The following is a 24,410-nucleotide window of genomic DNA, read 5'->3' on the forward strand; positions in this document are numbered from 1 at the left end:
TGTAATACTGCGCATACACAACATATATTATTACATGTATAGCACATCATAGCCTGTATATCTAGATATCTGTAATACTGTGCATACACAACATATATTATTACATGTATAGCACATCATAGCCTGTATATCTAGATATCTGTAATACTGTGCATACACAACATATATTATTACATGTATAGCACATCATAGCCTGTATATCTAGATATCTGTAATACCGTGCATACACAACATATATTATTACATGTATAGCACATCATAGCCTGTATATCTAGATATCTGTAATACCGTGCATACACAACATATATTATTACATGTATAGCACATCATAGCCTGTATATCTAGATATCTGTAATACTGCGCATACACAACATATATTATTACATGTATAGCACATCATAGCCTGTATATCTAGGTATCTGTAATACTGTGCATACACAACATATATTATTACATGTATAGCACATCATAGCCTGTATATCTAGATATCTGTAATACCGTGCATACACAACATATATTATTACATGTATAGCACATCATAGCCTGTATATCTAGATATCTGTAATACCGTGCATACACAACATATATTATTACATGTATAGCACATCATAGCCTGTATATCTAGATATCTGTAATACCATGCATATACAACATATATTATTACATGTACAGCACATCATAGCCTGTATATCTAGGTATCTGTAATACCGTGCATACACAACATATATTATTACATGTATAGCACATCATAGGCTGTATATCTAGATATCTGTAATACCGTGCATACACAACATATATTATTACATGTACAGCACATCATAGCCTGTATATCTAGATATCTGTAATACTGTGCATACACAACATATATTATTACATGTATAGCACATCATAGCCTGTATATCTAGATATCTGTAATACCGTGCATACACAACATATATTATTACATGTATAGCACATCATAGCCTGTATATCTAGATATCTGTAATACTGTGCATACACAACATATGTTATTATATCTCTATAGATCTCAAAGTCTGTAATTCAGTTTGTCCAGCTATAGCTATTTTTAAATATTGGAATTAAAAGCTTGCTCCGTGCTGGATATGAACTCCTGGAGATCATAACTGCAAGTTTCAAACCACACATTTATCCACTGAGCTATACAGTCGTCCTAGCATTCTATTGCTCTTATAATATATTGTATACCGTACACGCATGCTAAATGTGCACTTTTGATTATTAACTATTATTACCATTTGCATAATTTGCTATTTTTTGAAATTGTTTAAAAACTAAATTTTTGCTCCCTTTACCTAATTTTTAATTTGTAATTTTTAAATATGCCGTTTCATTTCCAATGTGCCATTACTCTTCTATTTGCGGTTTTTCATGAGGTTCGATTGCTAAATCGGTAAAAGCTAATACTTTTCACGCTGACAATTGTATTATTTCAAGTAGGAATAGCCTCTACATTCTCTCTTCATTCGGTCAGACAAAGTACCAGACAAAGACAATTCGATATCTCATTTTTACCTTTGTACTGGTGTCGAGATGAATCAGTATCGTCGTATTCAAAGCTTTGATGAATAGCTTCTGTTGGAACAGGAACCTTTTTTGTACACACACGCTTCTACATAAGAATTGTTATTATTAATTCAACATATTAAGGTTTCATTTTGTTTTCTCAGTTCGTACTAATCGCATCATTACCAACTCATCTTTTATGGTAGTCTTAGCAAAACAGACTTCATTTAGCTATTACTCGCTAATTATTTCATATTTACATTTAAACATTTTTATATTTGTTTCAATTTGTTTGTTAATTTATTTTACTAGCACAAAGTATTTTCCTCTTGATACGAAGTTTAAAAGTTAGAATGGTAACTGTTGTTATATGTTAAAAATTTTTTTTTGGTGCAAAGACTTTAATTAGCCGTGCAACGCCGGGCATTCAGTCTACTATATACACTCCTGCTGATCATATTGCTGATCATATTGCTGATTATATTCAATTCCTTTCTTTAGATCTTCCTATCCACTGGGATTGTGTATTGGATCAGCATTGATCAATTGCATGGGGACATCTGTAAAATCACAAAGGATACAAGTTTGATTGGTAGAATAACACTCTCCAACATTTGTGATGGTACGTTGCCTCAGAACGCTATTAAATCATCATTTATTTTAGTTATGACCTCCTTAGAGTATTGGTATCCTTTTATAATACGTTTGAACTCTCAACGCGCATCGGATTCCGTATGCGGTGTTAGGTGATTAGGGATATTTAAATGGTGTGCTACATGGAATGGCTACTTGCCATACATCGGACATGTTTCATTCATGCTGAAAATGTTGATACTGGATCCACTAATGAATAGAGTAAAGTAATTACCGGGTCATTGGCCAGTTTTGAAAAGGTCCTGCAAAGAATAACTCTGCAATCATTAGTTTGCAGAGGCAATTTGTACGCATGCTTGTAAGGGCCGTGTGTAGGGCCTCTTTTGGTGTCTTAGTACATAGTCCACTGCTACTATTCATCTAGTATTATTGAGGGATGTCACTATGCGAGTGACCTTGGCTGAGTTATAGTACTATTACATACCATAAACTACCCAGGTTTAATCCACTTTAGGTGGACTGAGTGACCTTGGCTGAGTTATAGTACTATTACGTACCATAAGCTACCCAGGTTCAATCCACTTTAGGTGGACTGAGTGACCTTGGCTGAGTTATAATACTATTACATATCGTAAGAATGTAGAGCATATGTTCCATTCTGTGACCAAAGGTTATCTTAAAGGTTGACTTGCAACAAAATTCACATTACAGTTATTTGGTATCAAAAGGTTCACCATGTCTTACCCTGCTGTGTTGTAGGTGCAAAATATGTGGAAATGTGATTACAAGCTCAAAAACGAACAATTAATCGCCCCCATCACGAGACCGCTGTAGATTAGAATCTCCTTCCAAAACGGCTCAAATGGGACGTAGTTGTACAAGATGGCTTCTGTTTACACTTTCACGCAACCTCATTCGTCGAAATATTTTCACAAATATACATGTACTTTACGCATTCAATAAAGCCATGTCTATTGTTCTTGCGCGTCTATTTCATCGTCATTGTAATGCTGTCACTTTCAGCACTGATATCTTATGACTTACCGTGAAATTTCGTTTAATTTTTTAACCTTAGCTCGAAGGAGTACATATCATTGGCTGATAAACATAACGAGTCTGTTGATCACCTTTGATAGTCGAAAAATGTTGCAGAAATTCTTCGCAAAGTATGGGTCACACGATCAGATTATGACTAGATGATTAGACCAAGCCGACACAAAACTGTAAAGTAGCGAGCATCTATATTTGATACGGATTCTTCGGTATAACCCGAAGTGTTTGTCATAAACTAGTGCTGCGAGAAGTTTTATATTGAGCCTTTTATTGGCCTTTCAATTTACGTGAGAACATTACGTGACAAAACCATTACCAAATGTAATGACTATGTCAGAGAAATAGACTGATTCCTATCTACGGCGGTTTCGTGATGGCTGCAATTAACTGTTCGTTTTGGAGCTTTTAAGAGCTAGTAATCCCATTTCCACGAATTTTGCACCTACAACACAGCAGAGTGAATGCATGGTGAATCTTTTGATACCAAATAACTGTAATGTGAATTTTGTTGCAAGTCAACCTTTAAAGTTGGAAGAACACAGTTGAGTGGCGATGGCATAGTTAAATTTAGGAGAAAGCTTCGATTTTGAATCTTACAACCATATGCGCATGTGAAGTGTGATTATGGAACCAGAAGTGTTATGTAGGGCAGAAGTGTTATGTAGGTCAGATGTGTTGTGTAGGTCAGATGTGTTATGTAGGTCAGATGTGTTATGTAGGGTAGAAGTGTTATGTAGGGCAGATGTGTTATGTAGGTCAGAAGTGTTATGTATGTCAGATGTGTTATGTAGGTCAGATGTGTTATGTAGGGTAGATGTGTTATGTAGGTCAGATGTATTATGTAGGTCAGATGTGTTATGTAGGTCCGATGTGTTATGTAGGGTAGAAGTGCTATGTAGGGCAGATGTGTTATGTATGTCAGATGTGTTATGTAGGTCAGATGTGTTATGTAGGTCAGATGTGTTATGTAGGTCAGATGTGTTATGTAGGTCAGATGTGTTATGTAGGGCAGATGTGTTATGTAGGGTAGAAGTGTTATGTAGGTCAGAAGTGCTATGTAGGGCAGATGTGTTATGTAGGTCAGATGTGTTATGTAGGTCAGAAGTGTTATGTAGGTCAGACGTGTTATGTAGGTCAGATGTGTTATGTAGGGCAGATGTGTTATGTATGTCAGATATGTTTTTTATCCTATGATTACCACTTTCATATCAAATTGTAATATTTGGTGCTCAAAACTCAGGAGGTACATCACTGGCTACAAACCATCAGCAAGGCCTAAAATACTGACTGACTCCCACGGACTACAATATGGCGTCTCTGTGGCTCTGTCTATGTGCATCTGTCTATGTGGTTCTGTCTATGTGGCTCTGTCTATGTGCATCTGTTTATGTGCATCTATCTATGTGCATCTGTCTTTGTGGTTCTGTTTATGTGGCTCTGTATATTCGCATCTGTTTATGTGCATCTGTGTATGTGCATCTGTTTATGTGGCTCTGTCTATGTGGCTCTGTCTATGTGGCTCTGTCTATGTGGCTCTGTCTATGTGCATCTGTCTATGTCGCTCTGTCCATATGGCTCTGTCTATGTGCATCTGTATATGTGGCTCTGTCCATGTGCATCTTTCTATGTGGCTCTGTCTATGTGGCTCTGTCTATGTGGCTATGTCTATGTGCATCTGTCTATGTGTATCTGTTTATGTGGCACTGTCTATGTGCATCTGTATATGTGTATCTGTTTATGTGGCACTGACTATGTGCATCTGTATATGTGGCTCTGTCTGCTGCGTTTGAAGATCTAAAATGGCCATAGCAAAAGCTGTAATTGCCACATGGTCTTCCTCAACAGATGACACATTTTTTTGTAGTTGCTTTCACTTGCTCTTTCATGGCTCTGTGTTCGGCAGACACAAGCAAATTAGAAATCATCCACTATTCCAAAGGTGCTCTTGTAGACGCTCATAGAAAGTTGTCTTCTCTTGAACCTAAGGTACGCTACCTCGATGCTGTTGTATTAAATAATTTATTTTATTATTATGTTTGAGTACTTGATTTTATACATTTGACTTGAGATGCATTATCACTTGAAGCATTCAATACAAAAGACAAGGTTTCATAGATCTATTCCAGCCCATGAAGCATTTAATGTAATACCGTATCTTACTTCATAGATGTAGTTCATATAACATTTAATACAGTAGATAGCATGTTTCATAGATGTAGTTCATATAACATTTAATACAGTAGATAGCATGTTTCATAGATGTAGTTCATATAACATTTAATACAGTAGATAGCATGTTTCATAGATGTAGTTCATATAACATTTAATACAGTAGATAACATGTTTCATAGATGTAGTTCATATAACATTTAATACAGTAGATAGCATGTTTCATAGATGTAGTTCATATAACATTTAATACAGCAGATAACATGTTTCATAGATGTAGTTCATATAACATTTAATACAGCAGATAACATGTTTCATAGATGTAGTTCATATAACATTTAATACAGTAGATAGCATGTTTCATAGATCTACTCAGTAAATCTGCCAGGACGGCCTGGAAGAAGTCTTCAAAGGCAACTTCAAGTCTCTCCTTCCCAAGACCATCTTTTGGTTTATTGGCCAATAGTTTCGGAGGAAGCCTGGCCTTGGGCTCCAATGTCCAATGAGGAGGAAAGGGCTAATTTGTGCATTATATCATTGGTTAGTGGAAAACCGAGCATTGCAGCATTTACTAAAACTGAGTCGGATCCCCTCAAGGTGCAGTTCTGGTAAGGAGTTATCTTCTCTAAGATTTAGTTCTCATCATGCACCTTTAAAGGTTTACTTGCAACAAAATTTACATTACATTTATTTGGTATAAAAAGATTCACCATGTCTTACTCTGCCGTGTTGTAGGTGCTAAATATGTGGACATGAGATTGCAAGCTCTTAACAGTTTAAAAACAAACAGTTAATCGCAGCCATCACAAAAACGCCGTAGTTCGGAATCTCTTTATTTCGATGAAGTTCTCAAACATTTTGGTTATTGTTTTGACACGTGATGTTATCACGTGAAATTAAAGGCCAATAAAAGTATCAATATAAAAGTATCAATATAAAATTCTCGTAGCACTTGTTCATGGCAAACACTTCCGGTGCTACCGGATAGGCCGTATCAAATATAGATGCTCGCTACTTTACAGTTTCATTTCAGCCAGGTCTGATCATCTAGTCGTAATCTGATCGTGTGACCCATATTTCCTGCCAAAGAGCACGGACAATTTCTGCAGCATTTTTCGATTATCACAGGTGACCAACAGGCTCGTCATGTTTGTCAGCGGATGATATGCACTCCTTGGAGTTGAGGTTAAAAAATAAAACCAGCTTTTACAGTAGGTTTTGAGATATCAGTGCTCAAAAAGACAGCATTGCAATTATGATGAAATCAATGCATAAGAGCAATAGACATGATTTTATTAAATGTGTGAAATGTCGAAATATTTGTGAAAGTATTTCGACGAATGAGGTTGCATGAAAGTGTAAACAAAACCATCGTGTTCAGCTACGGTCCCATTTGAGCCGTTTTGGAAGTGGATTCCAATCTACGGCGTTTTTGTGATGACTGTGATTAAATGTTCGTTTTTGAGCTTTTAGAGCTTTTAATCACATTTCCACATATTTCGCACCTACAATACAGCAGAGTAAGACATGCTGAATCATTTTGATATCAAATAATGCCTAATGTGAATTTTTTTTGCAAGCCAACTTTTAAATATTGAGAGTTTTTGTTTTTGAAGTTTACTTGATTTCTTAATTTCAAAAAAAATTTTTGCGCAATTTTTGGTGAGTCATGCTAAAGTAGAAATTACGTTTAGGGACTTCTGCAGCACTGTTAGTCTTGTGCTTTTAAGGGAGAAAAACTCAATATTCCGTAATAAAAGAGTTGTAATAATTAAGAATGATTGTCAGCGCTAGGCTTCGGCTTGGTCCTTTTGCGGATTCCAAAAATAAGTTTAAGCTTCTCTAAACAATTTTAAAATTCTCTATTACAAATTTTTAAAAGTTAAACTTTTTTTTAAAAAAATTTTTTTGAAAATGTTTATATTTATTTCTATACACAATAAAATACGAATTTGTAATTCAACTTACATTTTGAAAAACATTACAATGAAATTTAAGACATGAAGGCACAAGTATATTGTAATATCTAATAAAGTGTGAACTGGCGGACATTTAGATGGAATGCTGTCTAACCAGTTGGCAGAGTCTATATTCTTATTTATTTATTTATGCTTCTGTATTTATTTACTTAGATTCAACGCGTCTCCTCATAATAAGTGATGGAATTTTTGGATTGGCAACTCATTGGTCTTCAAAAATATTATAAACACACATTCAGTAACATTTAAATACAGGGTTTTGTTGCTGGCACTCAGAACTGTATACGAAGCAGAAAGTTATATGCCTGCTGATTGCTAAAAATAACAACTAGATTTGTTTTGGTTGGCATTGGAAGGTCTTCCTATAATCGGTAGAGTAATAACAGTGTAGCCTGCATGTAAATTACTTATGCTTGAAAGCATCGTGTAGCGGATAACTCCACATTTATATAGATGTGTAGACCTCAACCATAGCCGACTCAGTTCTATTAGAGATATTGTTCATACCTGAAAGTCATGGGAATCCTAAAGTACCATCAAACTTTGGCACATGAAGTTAGTCCATTATACTATTTGCTTTGTATATCAAATTCGATGTATTTGAGCAAATATTTCTAAAATGCGTTGTATTCTGTTTATTTTATTTTGGAGTCAAAATTTGAGTGAACTTACTTCAAACACTTTGTATGTACCATTAAAATTATTGTGTTATACAATAAATTAATAAATTTATGCCTTAAAACCTAACTTATATACAAAAACTAACTCAATAAAGCGATAATCGATAAATATATTTTCATTGTTGCAATACTTCTTACAATTGTGTGAACAGATGTGCTGGCCTGACAATGCTAGATTTATGGGGTGTGTTAAGGTCCTCTGATTTAGGACTATTAACTATTAAAAGCTGGGCGCTTCGCATTTGGAGTGAGTAACAACAACTTAACTTTATCTAGCAAGATAAACTCTAAATTAACCCAATTCATACACTTCTCTAGTTTTATATTTCTAATTTTAAAGTTTTGATAAACTTTTTTTTACTTTAATTTGATTAATGCCTTTGATCATGCAAGCTTGAAGTTTAGAAGGAAGTGCCCTATAACGATGCAATTGTTATAGGGCACTCAAACAAACTGCAAACAATTGTGTGTAGCCAATTCCAAATATAATATACCTTATGTATTAGTTACATTAACCAGGTTATTTCGAGTCCAAAACAAAGAATTGTCTGTCAAGCCTGGTTGACAAACAATTCCCTGGTTGCAAATTGGGACTGCAAATGCTAGGCGACCAGTCATGAGCACCTGGGGGTTTGGGGGCGGTGTAAGCCCCCCAACAAAGTTAGAGGTATCGCCCTGAAGCTCTAGACCTTTGAAGCATCAACAACCCTCAAAGTATGCATAAATGCAATCAATTGTAAGCATCAAAATCTACTCTCAAAATATAATTTTGAGAGTCATTGATTGGTTGGTTGATTGATTAAGAATGATCAGAGTGTATTGCTCATGATCAGTCTGTTTATTTTTAATGGCAGAATCAACCAAAACACCTAGTTACTACACCACAAGGCTTACCTGAAGAAGAATGCAGTTAAATTCTTTTGTTCATTCATTGTAGTCTAGTCAATGTTCATCTAAACAGCTAAAAGCTCTCTATCTCTCAACAAAAGGGCTTTATGAAGGAAGCTTGCAATGACACACATTTTATATGTTGAGGAAAATGCAAGTTTAGGGTCTTCTTCATACCCCACTATAAGCAATAAAGTTCAGTTTCCAAGTCTTAACTCTTCACAACCGTAAGCCAATTTATCGGCTCAAATTACCTTCTCTTTATGACCGGAAGCTGGAAGCTGATACAACGGCTTTTAGACAGTGCGCTAGGTTATTTATAATAACTCAGCTTTCGCCTCAGACAGACCAATAAGATCTGGTCTCCATGAAAACAAGCTTGTCGCTAACAATATAGACCAGGGGTGTCAAACTCATTTTCACCGAGGGCCACATCAGCGTAATGGCTGTCCTCAAAGGGCCAGATGTAACTTATAATTGTAATGAAATGTAATCGAATAATATAAAATAACTTAAACTAGTCTTTGATATTAAATAGCTCTGACTTTATTACTTAAAGTTGCAAACAGAATAGTTGCACAGCAAAATATGCAAAACACTTGTTTTCGAAAAAAAATCAGAAAAGTTACACAATACCCATCAACATGGGCATACTTTCAGTAAAATCAAAAATTGTGAGCTGCTAAGAACGTGAATTTGTTGGCATACACACATTAAATCTGCAAACACTAAATAATTGCAACAGCAGCAACACAAAATCAATATGTAAGCAGCAAAAAATCAAAAAATTATTTGCTATTTGCTGAAACAAAGTTAGACTTGCACCAAAGAAATTACAAAATATACAGAGTTTGACTAAAATTAGTGATTTATTACATACAATACAAAGTTATGAATAATAGTTATACATGTACAGTTAGTCATGAACATGAAAATCACGAAACTATAATTTCGAATTTTTCCTCGCGAGTATTATCTTCATAGCATAGCAAATCTACATCCTAATATAACTTAAATAAACTGTCATAAACATGTTTCAAAGAATAAAATTATGTTCAGTAACTCTGTTCTTGACTTTTCAGACTTCAGGGGCCGCTCTAAGAATGAATATGATCCTATCGAGATTGAATGATAACTTTTGTCTGACTACGGTTGACAGCCTAAAAGGTGCATTTTTATTCGAGTGTAACGATGCAAATTGACAAAATTAAAAGTTAGTAAAAACTTCGAAACATTAAAAATAATGTTTCAATTTGATTTATGCAGTCTTTCACTGTCTTACCCCTTCTGAATCTGCATATTTACTTCTGACGTTGAAAAAAATTGATCGCGAACGATAAATTTTAAAGTGACGGCGATGATTTTCGGTTCAGTAGATGTCAAAATGGGCGTAATAATTTAGTTACAACTTTTGCCAGAGAGATCATTGATGTATATATGTACGTTTGTTTGATTGGCCAGAAAAAAAGTTTTTCTGACTAATCAAAATTATTCTCATGTAATGTAAAAATAACAACACAAGGAATAGACAAAGTTTAGAGGCAAGATAACTCGCGTTGATGTGCCTAGCAACGTTATAAATACGGGAGAATGAGTCTCGGGCGAATGAGTAATTAAGCCCTCGCGGGCCACATAAAATGAGGTGGTGGGCCACATGTGGCCCGCGGGCCATGTGTTTGACACCTGTGATATAGACTAATTAACAGTGGCTCACTGATTATCAAACGAAAATAATCAAAAAAGAATACGGCGATTGTTTACAGCTGTAGAAGCTTCTAACATTCTTAGCCATTGGGATTCCAGTAACTCTATATCGAGTGATTCTGACTCTTCTAGTGTATCTATTTCATGTGAAAAATTGTAATAATAACCGAATATTAAAGCGACAGTCAATATACGACTATCGAAATCGCAGGATAAATATTGTTGGTAAGGTTTGTAAAAAAATTTACCGTTTTTAAATGAAGTTAATTTAAGATTTTTGTTAATTCCCTTATAAAGTATCTTCTTTTTAGCAACCTGTTTTTTAAATTAAATGGAGATATTCATTCTTTCTCAAGTTATCACAAAATTAGTGACGTTATGTCAGAATTTGTGTGAATAGAAAAATAAATTTGGGTAGAACTAGAAATAAATTCGGTAGCGAAAGAGTTAACAAAGTATCACAAGATCACTCATTTGGCGAGAACACCACGGAGACAATATAGAATGATAGTTGCTAGTAAATTAGTTGTTGGAAATTCCAAGTGACTGAGCTTCGACTGCAATTCTTAGTACTTAGCCGTCGAAAATCACTAAAAAGTTGGGGCGGTTCAGCCACCCCAGGGAATACGGGCTTGTTGACTGTACCCTTATCTAGGTGCATAAATAACACTCATAGCTGAGTTATGCATTGCTATGATTGTGTGGCATTATGACGTTATGCAAACACTTGTCTACTTGAAGCACTGCTGCTCTGTGTAAGTTGAATTATGCCTACGCTTTTAGTTCGGCTGATGGCAGCAAGCTACGCAGTGTGGAGAAGTCAGTAAACGCAAAGACACCACGAGCTGATCTGTGCTCATATGAACTAACCATATCAAACATACACCGGACTCAACATACGACAGTTCCATTGGCCAGCCTACTGACTGGTGCAAGCTGGGATTGCTATAATGACACGCTTGTCCTTTCATGTGAAGACAACTCCATCATTCTGTACAAGTAAGTGTGAGAATGATTTCTCATTTTTCATATGCATATATGTATGTATGTACGTATATTCCCTGTACAATTGTTAGTATGTACATACCCTGAACATATGTAAGTATGCACATATGTACATACGCTGTACATGTACGTATGTATGCACTCTGTACATGTATAAGTATGGTTGTATATATGTACATTGCTGTATGTAGGTACATTTGATGTGTGTTTTTAGGTCGATGTATGTACGTACATCAATGTATGTATGTACATATATATATTTCTCAGTGTTGGTGTGTAGGTGCATCCAGCTATAGGAATTATTTAAGCATTGCCCCCATGCGTTACGATGCCCCTGTTAGGAATTTTTTTGTACTAAAGGTTCAATTACTATATTTGGGGTCAAGGCCAACTCTTCTCATGCAGACATTTATGGGAAGAGCTTCGACATTCTCCCTCCGTTCGGTCAGAAAAAGACATTACGATATCTGATTTTTACATTTGTACCAGTATCGAGAGGTACCAGTATCGTCGCATTCAAAGTTTTGATGGATAGCTTCTGCTGGAACAGTAACATTTTTTTTATACACACACACACACACTTCTATGCAAGAATTATTATTATTAATTTAACATATTAAGGATTTTTATTTTGTTTTCTCAGTTCGTGTTAATTAGGTTTATATCATTACTGAATCATCTTTTTATTGTAATCCGTAGCAAAACAGATTTAATTTAGCTATTACTTGCTAATGATTTCACATTTACATTTAAACACATTTACAGTTTTCTTTTTCCTTCTAATTTATTTCAACAAAACACTTCTTTCATGATATGAAATTTAAAAGCTGTAGCTGTTTGAAAAAGCTTGAACTCCTTTACAGCTGTGTTCTTTTTTTCTTAATTCACCTAAACCGCACAAAAATATTCTCTCATGATATGAAGTTTAAAAGTTAGAATTGTAAATGTTGTTTATTACAAATAAATTTTCTGTCCAAAGACTTTGTTATTACCCGGGCAACGCCGAGTAGCACAGCTAGTCAATGTATATATGTACATCAATGTGTGTATGTCCGAGTGTATGTATGTATGTACACACGTATGTACACTAGCTGTGCTACTTGGCGTTGCCCGTGGAATAAAAAAGTCTTTGGACAAGAAATTGATTTGTATTTAACATATAATAACATTCGCCATTTAACTTTCAAACTACATATTATGAGTGAAATGTTCTGTGTAGTTAAAATAAATTAGGAGAGAAAATAAAAGCAACTGTAAGGGTTTTCAAACTTCGTCAAACAACTGCAACTTTCAAACTTCATATCATGAGGAAAAGGTTTTGTGCAGGACAACTAAATTAAAAATAACTAAAACAACTGTTAAAGTTTTTGAACAGCTGTAAGTTCAAAATTTCAGAGCTTGAAAGAAGTGTTTCGTTGAAATAAATTAAAAGAAAAAATAAAAATGTAATGGTGTTTAAATGTAAATGTGAAATCATTAGCAGGTAATGGCTAAATATAGTCTGTTCGCTACGATTGCCATCAAAAGTTATTTGGCATACAATTATATGATTTCTGTTCGTTTCAGTGTTGGTATGCGAAAGTATCGTAGGCTGTAGACGTACATAGAGCTGTATAGAAACCCATAGTCATTATCTAATGCAATCGCCGCCTGTTAAAAGTCATCATCATTAAACATAGTACCAAAATACTACGTTAACCTTGGTAACGATTGGTACCTACAATGACTTTAGTGCATTTTGTGGTTATGATCTGTAAGATATAACATTACAATGTACTACTTGTAGAGTTTTTACCTGCGAAACAAACGTGCAACCTAAACGCTGATTTTAGCTTACATGAATTTAATTTACAAAACACATACTTGAAGGAAGTTTTAGTATGTATTTTAGTAAACTTCAAGTTTTTAACATTAGCCTACCGTGTTTATTACAACGGATACCGGATACGGTATATATACCATATAACATATACGGATACGTATAACTCGCCATGGCGAGTTCAGTGACGTATATTTTAATAACGTATATAATCGGTACACTAATCGCCAAATTTCAAGTTCGAGATAAATAGTTGTGTATTTCGTGGGTCGAACAAATTTGCCGTAACAAAAAAAAGATGAAGAAGCATCGTGTTGCATATACTTAGGTACCAAATTGTTTCAATATAATTGTCCGCGTGAGAAGAATTGGCCTTGACCCCAGATGTAGTAATTGAACCTTACGAAAAATATTTCATAACAGGGGCATCGTACCGCGCGGCTGCATTGGTAAAATAATCAGCGTGCGCCATAGCTATATCTTTAATAGCTGGACGCACCTACACACCAAGACTGAAAAATATATACTGTATTTAGATGAATGTATATATGTATACATATGTACATATGCATACTATATAAGTATATAAAATATATATATGTACATATGTATGTACATATGTACATACGTATGTACGAATGTATGTATGTACATGTATATATGTATACATATGTGTATTAGGATGACATACGGATAGCTATGGTGTGTATGGATGACATCTAGGATTAGCTATGGTCTATTCTGCTTGTGAATCATATTTTAATCTTATTTATAGAATCTTTCCAGCTTCATAATAATTGAAGCAATCCTGCATGCTCTAAGCAACCCCTAAACATGCCCTAAACATTCCCTAAACATGCCCTAAGCATCCCGTAAACATGCCCTAAGCATCCCCTAAACGTGCCCTAAGCATTCCCTCAACATGCCCTAAGCATCTCCTAAACATGCCCTAAACATTCCCTAAACATGCTTTAAGCATCCCCTAAACATGCCCTAAGCATCCCCTAAACATGCCCTAAGCATCCCCTAAACATGCTCTAAGCATCCCCTAAACATGCCCTAAGCATCCCCTAAACATGCCCTAAGCATCCCCTAAACATGCCCTAAACATCCCCTGAACATGCCCCTGAACGCAGTCGACTTTTACAAATTATGTTTTATTACAACTTATCATAGCCCATAGATGAAGCATTCGACCAGGTTTACCTGATCTTACTTCTGTCCTCTTTAAAAATAAACTAACCAATAGACATTCATTTTACAGTGAAAATATAAAAAATACCGTGACAGCTAAAACTGAGTTTCATGCTGACTTCATGGAGTGGCATCCTTCAGGGGCACTTTTGCTAATCCTAAACCATAAAGGGGATATACAGGTATGTGTCTAGCTAATATCTTTTATATTGTTTATGGTAAAACATATTAGAAAGTGTAGTTCATATGGTAATATAGTACAACTATATAGTGTAGTACATATAGTAACATAGTACAACTATATAGTGTAGTACATATGGTAACATAGTACAACTATATAGTGTAGTACATATGGTAACATAGTACAACTATATAGTGTAGTACATATGGTAACATAGTACAACTATATAGTGTAGTACATATGGGAACATAGTACAACTATATAGTGTAGTACATATGGTAACATAGTACAACTATATAGTGTAGTACATATGGTAACATAGTACAACTATATAGTGTAGTACATATGGTAACATAGTACAACTATATAGTGTAGTACATATGGTAACATAGTACAACTATATAGTGTAGTACATATGGTAACATAGTACAACTATATAGTGTAGTACATATGGGAACATAGTACAACTATATAGTGTAGTACATATGGTAACATAGTACAACTATATAGTGTAGTACATATGGTAACATAGTACAACTATATAGTGTAGTACATATGGTAACATAGTACAACTATATAGTGTAGTACATATGGTAACATAGTACAACTATATAGTGTAGTACATATGGTAACATAGTACAACTATATAGTGTAGTACATATGGTAACATAGTACAACTATATAGTGTAGTACATATGGTAACATAGTACAACTATATAGTGTAGTACATATGGTAACATAGTACAACTATATAGTGTAGTTCATATGGTAACATAGTACAACTATATAGTGTAGTACATATGGTAACATAGTACAACTATATAGTGTAGTTCATATGGTAACATAGTACAACTATAAAGTGTAGTTCATATGGTAACATAGTACAACTATAAAGTGTAGTTCATATGGTAACATAGTACAGCTATATAGTGTAGTACATATGGTAACATAGTACAACTATATAGTTTAGTACATATGGTAACATAGTACAACTATATAGTGTAGTACATATGGTAACATAGTACAACTATATAGTGTAGTACATATAGTAACATAGTACAACTATATAGTGTAGTACATATGGTAACATAGTACAACTATAAAGTGTAGTTCATATAGTAACATAGTACAACTATATAGTGTAGTTCATATGGTAACATAGTACAACTATATAGTGTAGTTCATATGTATTACTGTCTCATTTGCCACATCATAGTCTCTGCGTTATTAACCGTATATCCCCGCATATAAGCCGGTCTTACATACATATAAGCCCACCCTAAAAAAACAGCCTTGAAATCATTGGATTTATAAGAATTCACCTATAAGCAGACCCTATAAATCGTAACTCACTGTTGCATATGTGCACACAACTACCGAAAATTATTCATCAACGCCGTGCCAAAACCCTTGTACCGAAATCTCATCAACAAATTTAACCATTTTTGTATGGAGTCGTTTAAGTATAATAACGATACAAAACACATATGATCCTATTTAAATATGTTACCAAGTCTTTGAAATTTTTAGACAATATCCTAAAACTTACCCATCTGATCGGATTATACATAACTAGACAAATTAATTTGGCCTAAAATCGCCATTAACACCTGACGAGCCTTTTTTAATCAAAATTAAGACCGGCCAACGAAACGCCGATAAAGCCTTGCGACAGAGAGTAGAACCATTAAGTCGTGCGGATTTCACGAGAAAAACATGCACATTTCACCAGTCTATGGCATTGTCCAATTACCGAAGGTTTCTGTAATTAATGTAGAAGTACTGAAAAGTAATTGTTTCTTTTTTACCGATTTTACCGGACTCTGACATTTTGGACACTTATAATGAGTACTTTGGTATTCCAACTGATGTCCAAAGCAGTGAAAGTAAAGTAAATGACAGTGATATTTTTCTAACAATTCTTATAAGATTATTACAATATTTAATTGTAAGAAAAATCATTTGAATTTATAAGATCGAAGTATATAGTGACCGATGGTGTGCAATATGTTACTGTTATGATTTTTCTAAAGTTTTTGTTGATGATACTACGGCTGTGCCCAATATCGCGGTACTGCCAAGCCATTGTTTAATATTTGCAAAATTAAGTTGTAGGCCTATATTAAGTTATAGATATACAGCTATTTCTATGACAACCAACTAAAGTCTGGTTGGATTTTTAAATTCAGCATAACTTTTTGCATTTAAATACAAAAATCTAGATAAATATCACAACTTCTTGATATTAGTTGCTATGACGTTTTGAAATGTAAACAAAATTGTGCATTGGTTTTCGTTTCTCAGACTTAAACACCAGTTTTCTCAGAACTATGTTTTCGCACTAATGGTAAATTTGCATTCAGTTTATTGACCATAAAATCTGCTGTAATTAAGCTGAAATCAAATTTTTTTGCAAAATAACTGAGAATTTTCTCTTTCTGCTAGTGTAGATAACTCTAAATCTCACACACCCGACTTAACCATGGTTTCTGTGATCATGACCCATTTCTTCACTTTGGTTACAGATCGCTGTCAAAACCGTTCTACATTCAACACAACCAACTTTCAAACTGTGTATATTACACAGCAGCTTGCCATTTTACTTCTAATATTGCATTTCTCCTATTGCAGGGAAGAGATATAAACATAATCTTTTCCTTTCATTATTGCTGTTTGTTGTACATAATAACGCCCAGTACATTACAGATACCATTGAAGTTATCCTATTGCACTGCAGTGCCATTTGACTGCTAATATTGCATTTCTCAGTACCCTTTCTTTTTTCCAATATCACTTTGGTCGTGGGCTGTATGACAGGGGGATTTCTAGTAGTTATTATATCTGTTGTAGATATTCGACAAGGCTCTCAACTGCCTCAGTCTCACACTGGAAGGAGTCGAGTTTGTTCCACATATAAAGCTTTCTAACTTCTTCAGGTGAACTTGAAATTATAAACTGTTTCCTCTTTATTCATTGTAGCTCTAGGCAGCGCTCAAGGCAGGGCAATAGGACCAGCTATTGCCTGGTGGTCTAAAACACCTGTACACATCTCTCACCGCTCTCCGTAACAACTGCTCTGCACCTCGGCATAGCGGCTATCTTAGCACGGCTTAAATGGATCGATGCTCGTAACTCCACTCCTATTGCACATAAAAAGCTAGTTTTGGCCGCAAACTGTAGCAAACATATCAATGAGTGCAATGAGCTTTTGTCCAATATTGGTAAATATAGGTATAAAATAAAAATATGCTTTCAAATTTAGAATGAAATAAAAAATTGAAAGCTCTTATAAATTGCAAAGCAAGCCACAGGCTATAATATCATCGCAGATTAATCGCTAGCGATAGATAGCCGGTAGAGATATTTTTCGGCTTCCCAATGCATATTTTATTTAGAGATACTTGAAGATTAGTTAGAGGTAAGTTAGCAGATTTATTACATCCAAAAGGTTTAATATCACTCCAATGGAACAAGAGGGCAAAATATAGGTGACATTGCTTTGCCCATAAAGTCTAAATTCATCTTCCCGAGATTTTGACGAGTCATTTGAAAAATACACTGCCAGCCTCTATTTGACCGCCGCCTCCAATTGACCGCCACTAAAGAAGAAGGATTGAACAATAGAGCTCCATGACTTTTACTCAGTGGTTTTACGCTAGTTTTTTACCTTAAGCATAACAATATGTATTCGCAGGTATCATATGCCTTTTACACCTAAACAATTACTGTAACAATACAGTGCACCCTTGCCTTACGATTTAAATCTGTTCCAGGGTTGGCATTGTATAGTGAAAATGTTGTAGAGAGGGGTATAGGACCCATAAAAATCATCACAATTTCATATAGCCTAAGTACTGTACATATTAAAAGTTAGTAATATAATAGTATGTAACCTTAGTAACTATATTTACCTACAGTAGCTTTAGTGTATTTAGTGGTTATGATCTGCAACAAAATGTAGCATTACAATGTACTATGTGCAGTACGTACGGTAAGGAGTTTTTACCTTTGAGACAGACGTATATCATAAAATTTAAATTTAACTTAAATGAATTTAGCTTACTAAACTCACACTTAAACTTAAGTTTTAGTATGTATTTTTAACTATTTTACTGAATTTCAACTTTTTTATCACTAAAAATTTATCACCTATTAGTTTCTGGAGTCGTTTTCAATATAATTTTAGCCGATCTCTTGAAAACTTTTTCAACCTAATTTGACAAGAAATCCCAAACGAGGCTCTCCTCTCGCATCCTTGACCATTTAAAGCTGGTTCACGCTATATCGCCGTACTTCAGCGTTGATGCCACAATACTGTGGTGATAGTCGATGATAACCATGTTCACACTATCACAAACCCATCTGTGTTTGCATCAGTAAATACTCTGTGACGTTGTGTTCTCATTTTTCTTTTTAAATTTTCGCCAAGAAACCTCTTTGTTTTCACGTGTTGGAATCAAATACTAGTCCAGCAGCGACTATTACCTATAAACGAAAATAAATAAATCGCGCTATCGGCAACTGTGAATTACTATCGCCAAAATGGTTCACATTTGAAAGGCCTTGGTTCACATTTTATATAGCCTAAGTACTGTACATATGAAAAATTAGTAACATAATAATATATTAACCTTAATAACTATAGCTACCTACAGTAACTGTAGTGCATTTAGTAGTTATGATCTGCAATAAAATGCTGTTATGGTTGTCAATGCTCAGCGAAATATGATACATACACTTCATACGATACATACACTTCATACGATACATACATTTCATACGATACATACACTTCATACGATACATACACTTCATACGATACATACACTTCATACGATACATACACTTCATACGATACATACACTTCATACAATACATACGGTACATACACTTCATACAATACATACACTTCATACAATACATACGATACATACACTTCATACAATACATACACTTCATACAATACATACGATACATACACTTCATACAATACATACACTTCATACGATACATACACTTCCTACAATACATACGGTACATACACTTCATACAATACATACACTTCATACAATACATACGATACATACACTTCATACAATACATACACTTCATACAATACATACGATACATACACTTCATACAATACATACACTTCATACAATACATACGATACATACACTTCATACAATACATACACTTCATACAATACATATGATACATACACTTCATACAATACATACACTTCATACAATACATACACTTCATACAATACATACACTTCATATGATACAAACACTTCAAACAATACATACGATACATACACTTCATACAATACATACACTTCATACAATACATACGATACATACACTTCATACAATACATACACTTCATACAATACATATGATACATACACTTCATACAATACATACACTTCATACAATACATATGATACATACACTTCATACAATACATACACTTCATACGATACATACACTTCATACGATACATACACTTCATACGATACATACACTTTATACGATACATACACTTCATACGATATTCATATCGGAAAAGATATCGCAGATATCGGAAAAGTTTGACAGCTGCAAACTTTCCCAATGTGTCCGCATGGCTTCGTTGATGCCATCGGTTCATGTAAATTCATGTTCATCGGTTTATGGTTCACATAATCAGTGATGAACGCCGAAAGGAAAACGCTGACAAACGGCGAAATAGTATGAACCAGCCTTTATTAACCATCAAAAGGAAAATACAATTTTATTACTGCACCTGTGGACTGACATGGCTCGAGCTGGTACATGTAGTGGGTAGAGCTGGTACATGTAGTGAGTAGAGCTGGTACATGTAGTGGGTAGAGCTGGCACATGTAGTGAGTAGAGCTGGTACATGTAGTGAGTAGAGCTGGTACATGTAGTGGGTAGAGCTGGTACATGTAGTGAGTAGAGCTGGTACATGTAGTGGGTAGAGCTGGTACATGTAGTGAGTAGAGCTGGTACATGTAGTGAGTAGAGCTGGTACATGTAGTGAGTAGAGCTGGTACATGTAGTGAGTAGAGCTGGTACATGTAGTGAGTAGAGCTGGTAAATGTAGTGAGTAGAGCTGGTACATGTAATGGGTAGAGCTGGTACATGTAGTGGGTACAGCTGGTACATGTAGTGAGTAGAGCTGGTACATGTAATGGGTAGAGCTGGTACATGTAGTGGGTAGAGCTGGTACATGTAGTGAGTAGAGCTGGTACATGTAATGGGTAGAGCTGGTACATGTAGTGGGTAGAGCTGGTACATGTAGTGAGTAGAGCTGGTACATGTAGTGAGTAGAGCTGGTACATGTAATGGGTAGAGCTGGTACATGTAGTGGGTAGAGCTGGTACATGTAGTGGGTAGAGCTTGTACATGTAGTGGGTAGAGCTGAGAAGAGGCTAAAAATGTATCAAAGCTCATTATGTTACTGTAAACTACAAAATAAATTTAATACGTAATGAAGAGGATTTTTGTTAACAGGTTAAGGAAAGTTGTGTGATCCCTGATCCTCAATACAAAGGGATCGCAACCCCAAATTTGATACTGGTTTAAAGGGGGAAAATATTACCGATTTTCACACAAGAATGCTGAACTGAAAAAAATTGGCCGTCATATCTCTTTCAGGCGTTGTGAGAATGTTTTCAGCAAATAGCATATCAGCATCTTTGTTATTCAAACGTAATAAGCACCCCAACTGCCAAATTTGAATTTCCGACTTCCGAAAAGGATTTATATACCGATTACAAATATCATCGTGTTCCACTTCATAAGGGGAAAAAATCGTATAACAGGGACATCGTAACTGGGGTGCACTGTATGTATATTGTTAGTTGTTTATGCATGTATACATATGTAAACAGCTAACAATATGCTGTTCGCATACTGTTCGCCTGTTTACTCTGGTCAGGCGACCAGAAAGTCGGTCAGGCGACCAGAGTAAACATGCATAATTTTTTTAAAAAGCAGTCCATATCTTCTGCAGTCTCTAGTTTACTTATTGTACTTACTAAAACAAGAAACTTCTTATGTCTATTAGTATTTCATATACAAAAACTATAAAACTAAAACAATTACTTTTTTTCAGGGCAGCGCCACATGTAAAACGAGTGTCGTGGTGTCACCATAGCAACAACCAACCGGGTCAAGGACTTGCTACTAGGAATACATTACTACTCACCTTTGACAGGTCAGTTGAAATAATGTATAGTATTTATTTCCTTCTACTCTCATCTTCCATATGCTACGACGGACTACGGCATTTAATATTACTTGGAGTTATGGCTCCGTGTATGATTTTCTTATACAGAGTTGAACTATTTGTTGGCTTATTTTAGAGTAAAGAAAATGTTACTCAGTTAAGACTCCAAGTTCAACACTCATTGGTCTAGAGCCACCATTAAATAGTAATAGATCAATGTTTTCAAACTGCCCATGACCTCATGACTTTTGGCTATCCGCTCCTTTACACATGAAATCACGTCATATTCACCAGTGAGGTGGTTATTTTCATTGATTCATAGTGTCAGTAATTCCTCTGATTGGACAACAGTATGTTTAATTCCTCTGATTGGGCAACAGTATGTTTAGCACATCTGATTGGACAACAGTATGTTTAGTTTCTCTGATTGGACAACAGTATGCTTAGTTCCTCTGATTGGACAACCGTATGTTTAGTTCCTCTGATTGGACAACAGTATGTTTAGTTCCTCTGATTGGACAACAGTATGTTTAGTTCCTCTGATTGGACAACAGTATGTTTAGTTCCTCTGATTGTACAGTGATTGAACAAGGGTATTTTTATCATCTATCATTAGACAAAGGTGTATTGACTTCTTTGGATTGGTCAATGTTTTGTTTGCATACCCCTAATTTGTTGGTTCTTTTTTAAACCCTGAACTTGTTAAAAATGTTTTGTTAGTTCACACAATGTTTCTGTTGGCGTTGCAGAGGTCCAATCGGAGTGATGAAGTTTGTCGGAGGAAATCTTGCCAGCAGTGACATTTCCTGTTCACTGATAATTGCCGAATATTTAAGGGCAAACAACTTCTTACAAGTGAGTAGCTCCGGTATTACTTCCGCCTCAATAGTGGGACAGGCTAGCTGCCCCCTTACCAACTTATGTTTGTGTGATGGTTTTTGGTGCAATGGTACCAAAACTGTTTTGAACTTCAGATTAGCTCTCTTAGCAACATCTGCTTCCAGCCACATTGCTTTGGTATTGTAAATCATCGACAAATGTGGAGAAATTATCTTCTTTTTCCTACCTTCAATTATTTGCTATCAGCATGATAGATCTAACCAGCTGTTGGTTATCATACCCTATGAACAGCCATTTACAAACATCTGAAAATACTATTTCTAATGATGCAGAAAAGGCATTCATACAGTCAACATCGATGAGGCCACTTAGTTGTGTGATAGCCAAATAGAATATTCCGAAATTCATTTACAGTGGCCAAATATGGATGAATATAATGCGAATACAGTGTTCATACCTATAATGATGTGTTTAATCTGTATGCCTTCTAACCTATACCTGTATGCGTTTGACCTGTATGCCATATGACCTATACCTGTATGAGTAAGACCTGTATACCATATGATCTACACCTGTATGCCCTATGACCTATACCTGCATGCGTTTGACCTGTACGCCCTATGACCTATACTGGTATCCGTTTAACCGGTAGCACTCGTCAATTTAAAACACAAATTATTATCGTCAAGCATCATAGTCATCAAGTCGACTATTTTAAAACCTGCGCTACGAGTAGATCTTCTAAGGATATCTTCTAAGGGTATCTTCTAAGGATATCTTTTAAGGATATCTTCTAAGGATATCTTATGAGGATATCTTCTAAGGATATCTTCTAAGGATATCTTCTAAGGATATCGCCTAAGGATATCGCCTAAGGATATCGTCTAAGGATATCTTCTAAGGATATCTTCTAAGGATATCTTCTAAGGATATCTTCTAAGGATATCTTCTAAGGATATCGTCGAAGGATATCTTCTAAGGATATCTTTTAAGGATATCGTCTAAGGATATCTTCTAAAGATATCTTCTAAGGATATCGTCTAAGGATATCTTCTAAGGATATCGTCTAAGGATATCGTCTAAGGATATTTTCTAAGGATATCGTCTAAGGATATCTTCTAAGGATATCGTCTAAGGATATCTTCTAAGGATATCGTCTAAGGATATTTTCTAAGGATATCGTCTAAGGATATCTTCTAAGGATATCGTCTAAGGATATCGTCTAAGGATATCGTCTAAGGATATCTTCTAAGGATATCGTCTAAGGATATTTTCTAAGGATATCGTCTAAGGATATCTTCTAAGGATATCGTCTAAGGATATCTTCTAAGGATATCTTCTAAGGCCTTATGTCCAGTTATAGCGATTAAAATCTAGCAATGAAAATGATTTGATCCTGTAACCTCCACAAGGCGACAAGCTAACCCATTAAGTTACACGGGATACAATAAATGGGTAGATAGTCTTTATTTGAGTTAAAATACGCATAGCGACTCTGTGTTACGCGCAACGTCACTAAAGCTTGCTCTCATAGTTTTTAT

The 24,410-nt window shown here is 35.1% G+C and overlaps 1 protein-coding gene across 1 annotated transcript in view; it reads left to right on the forward strand.

Moving 5' to 3' along the window:
* The window catches only part of LOC137396415 (WD repeat-containing and planar cell polarity effector protein fritz homolog), a 63,456-nt gene that overhangs the window by 19,930 nt on the left and 19,116 nt on the right, over nucleotides 1-24,410 (forward strand). Inside the window, exons 7-14 of the mRNA XM_068082683.1 lie at nucleotides 2,026-2,146; nucleotides 5,036-5,157; nucleotides 5,707-5,948; nucleotides 11,375-11,590; nucleotides 14,680-14,791; nucleotides 17,641-17,726; nucleotides 21,916-22,017; nucleotides 22,779-22,884. Coding sequence (XP_067938784.1) covers nucleotides 2,026-2,146; nucleotides 5,036-5,157; nucleotides 5,707-5,948; nucleotides 11,375-11,590; nucleotides 14,680-14,791; nucleotides 17,641-17,726; nucleotides 21,916-22,017; nucleotides 22,779-22,884 — 1,107 coding nt within the window. The remainder of the gene's footprint in view (nucleotides 1-2,025; nucleotides 2,147-5,035; nucleotides 5,158-5,706; nucleotides 5,949-11,374; nucleotides 11,591-14,679; nucleotides 14,792-17,640; nucleotides 17,727-21,915; nucleotides 22,018-22,778; nucleotides 22,885-24,410) is intronic.

This window comes from Watersipora subatra, chromosome 5, assembly GCF_963576615.1.
Source record: "Watersipora subatra chromosome 5, tzWatSuba1.1, whole genome shotgun sequence".
In the NCBI taxonomy this organism is placed as follows: Eukaryota; Metazoa; Bryozoa; class Gymnolaemata; order Cheilostomatida; family Watersiporidae; genus Watersipora; species Watersipora subatra.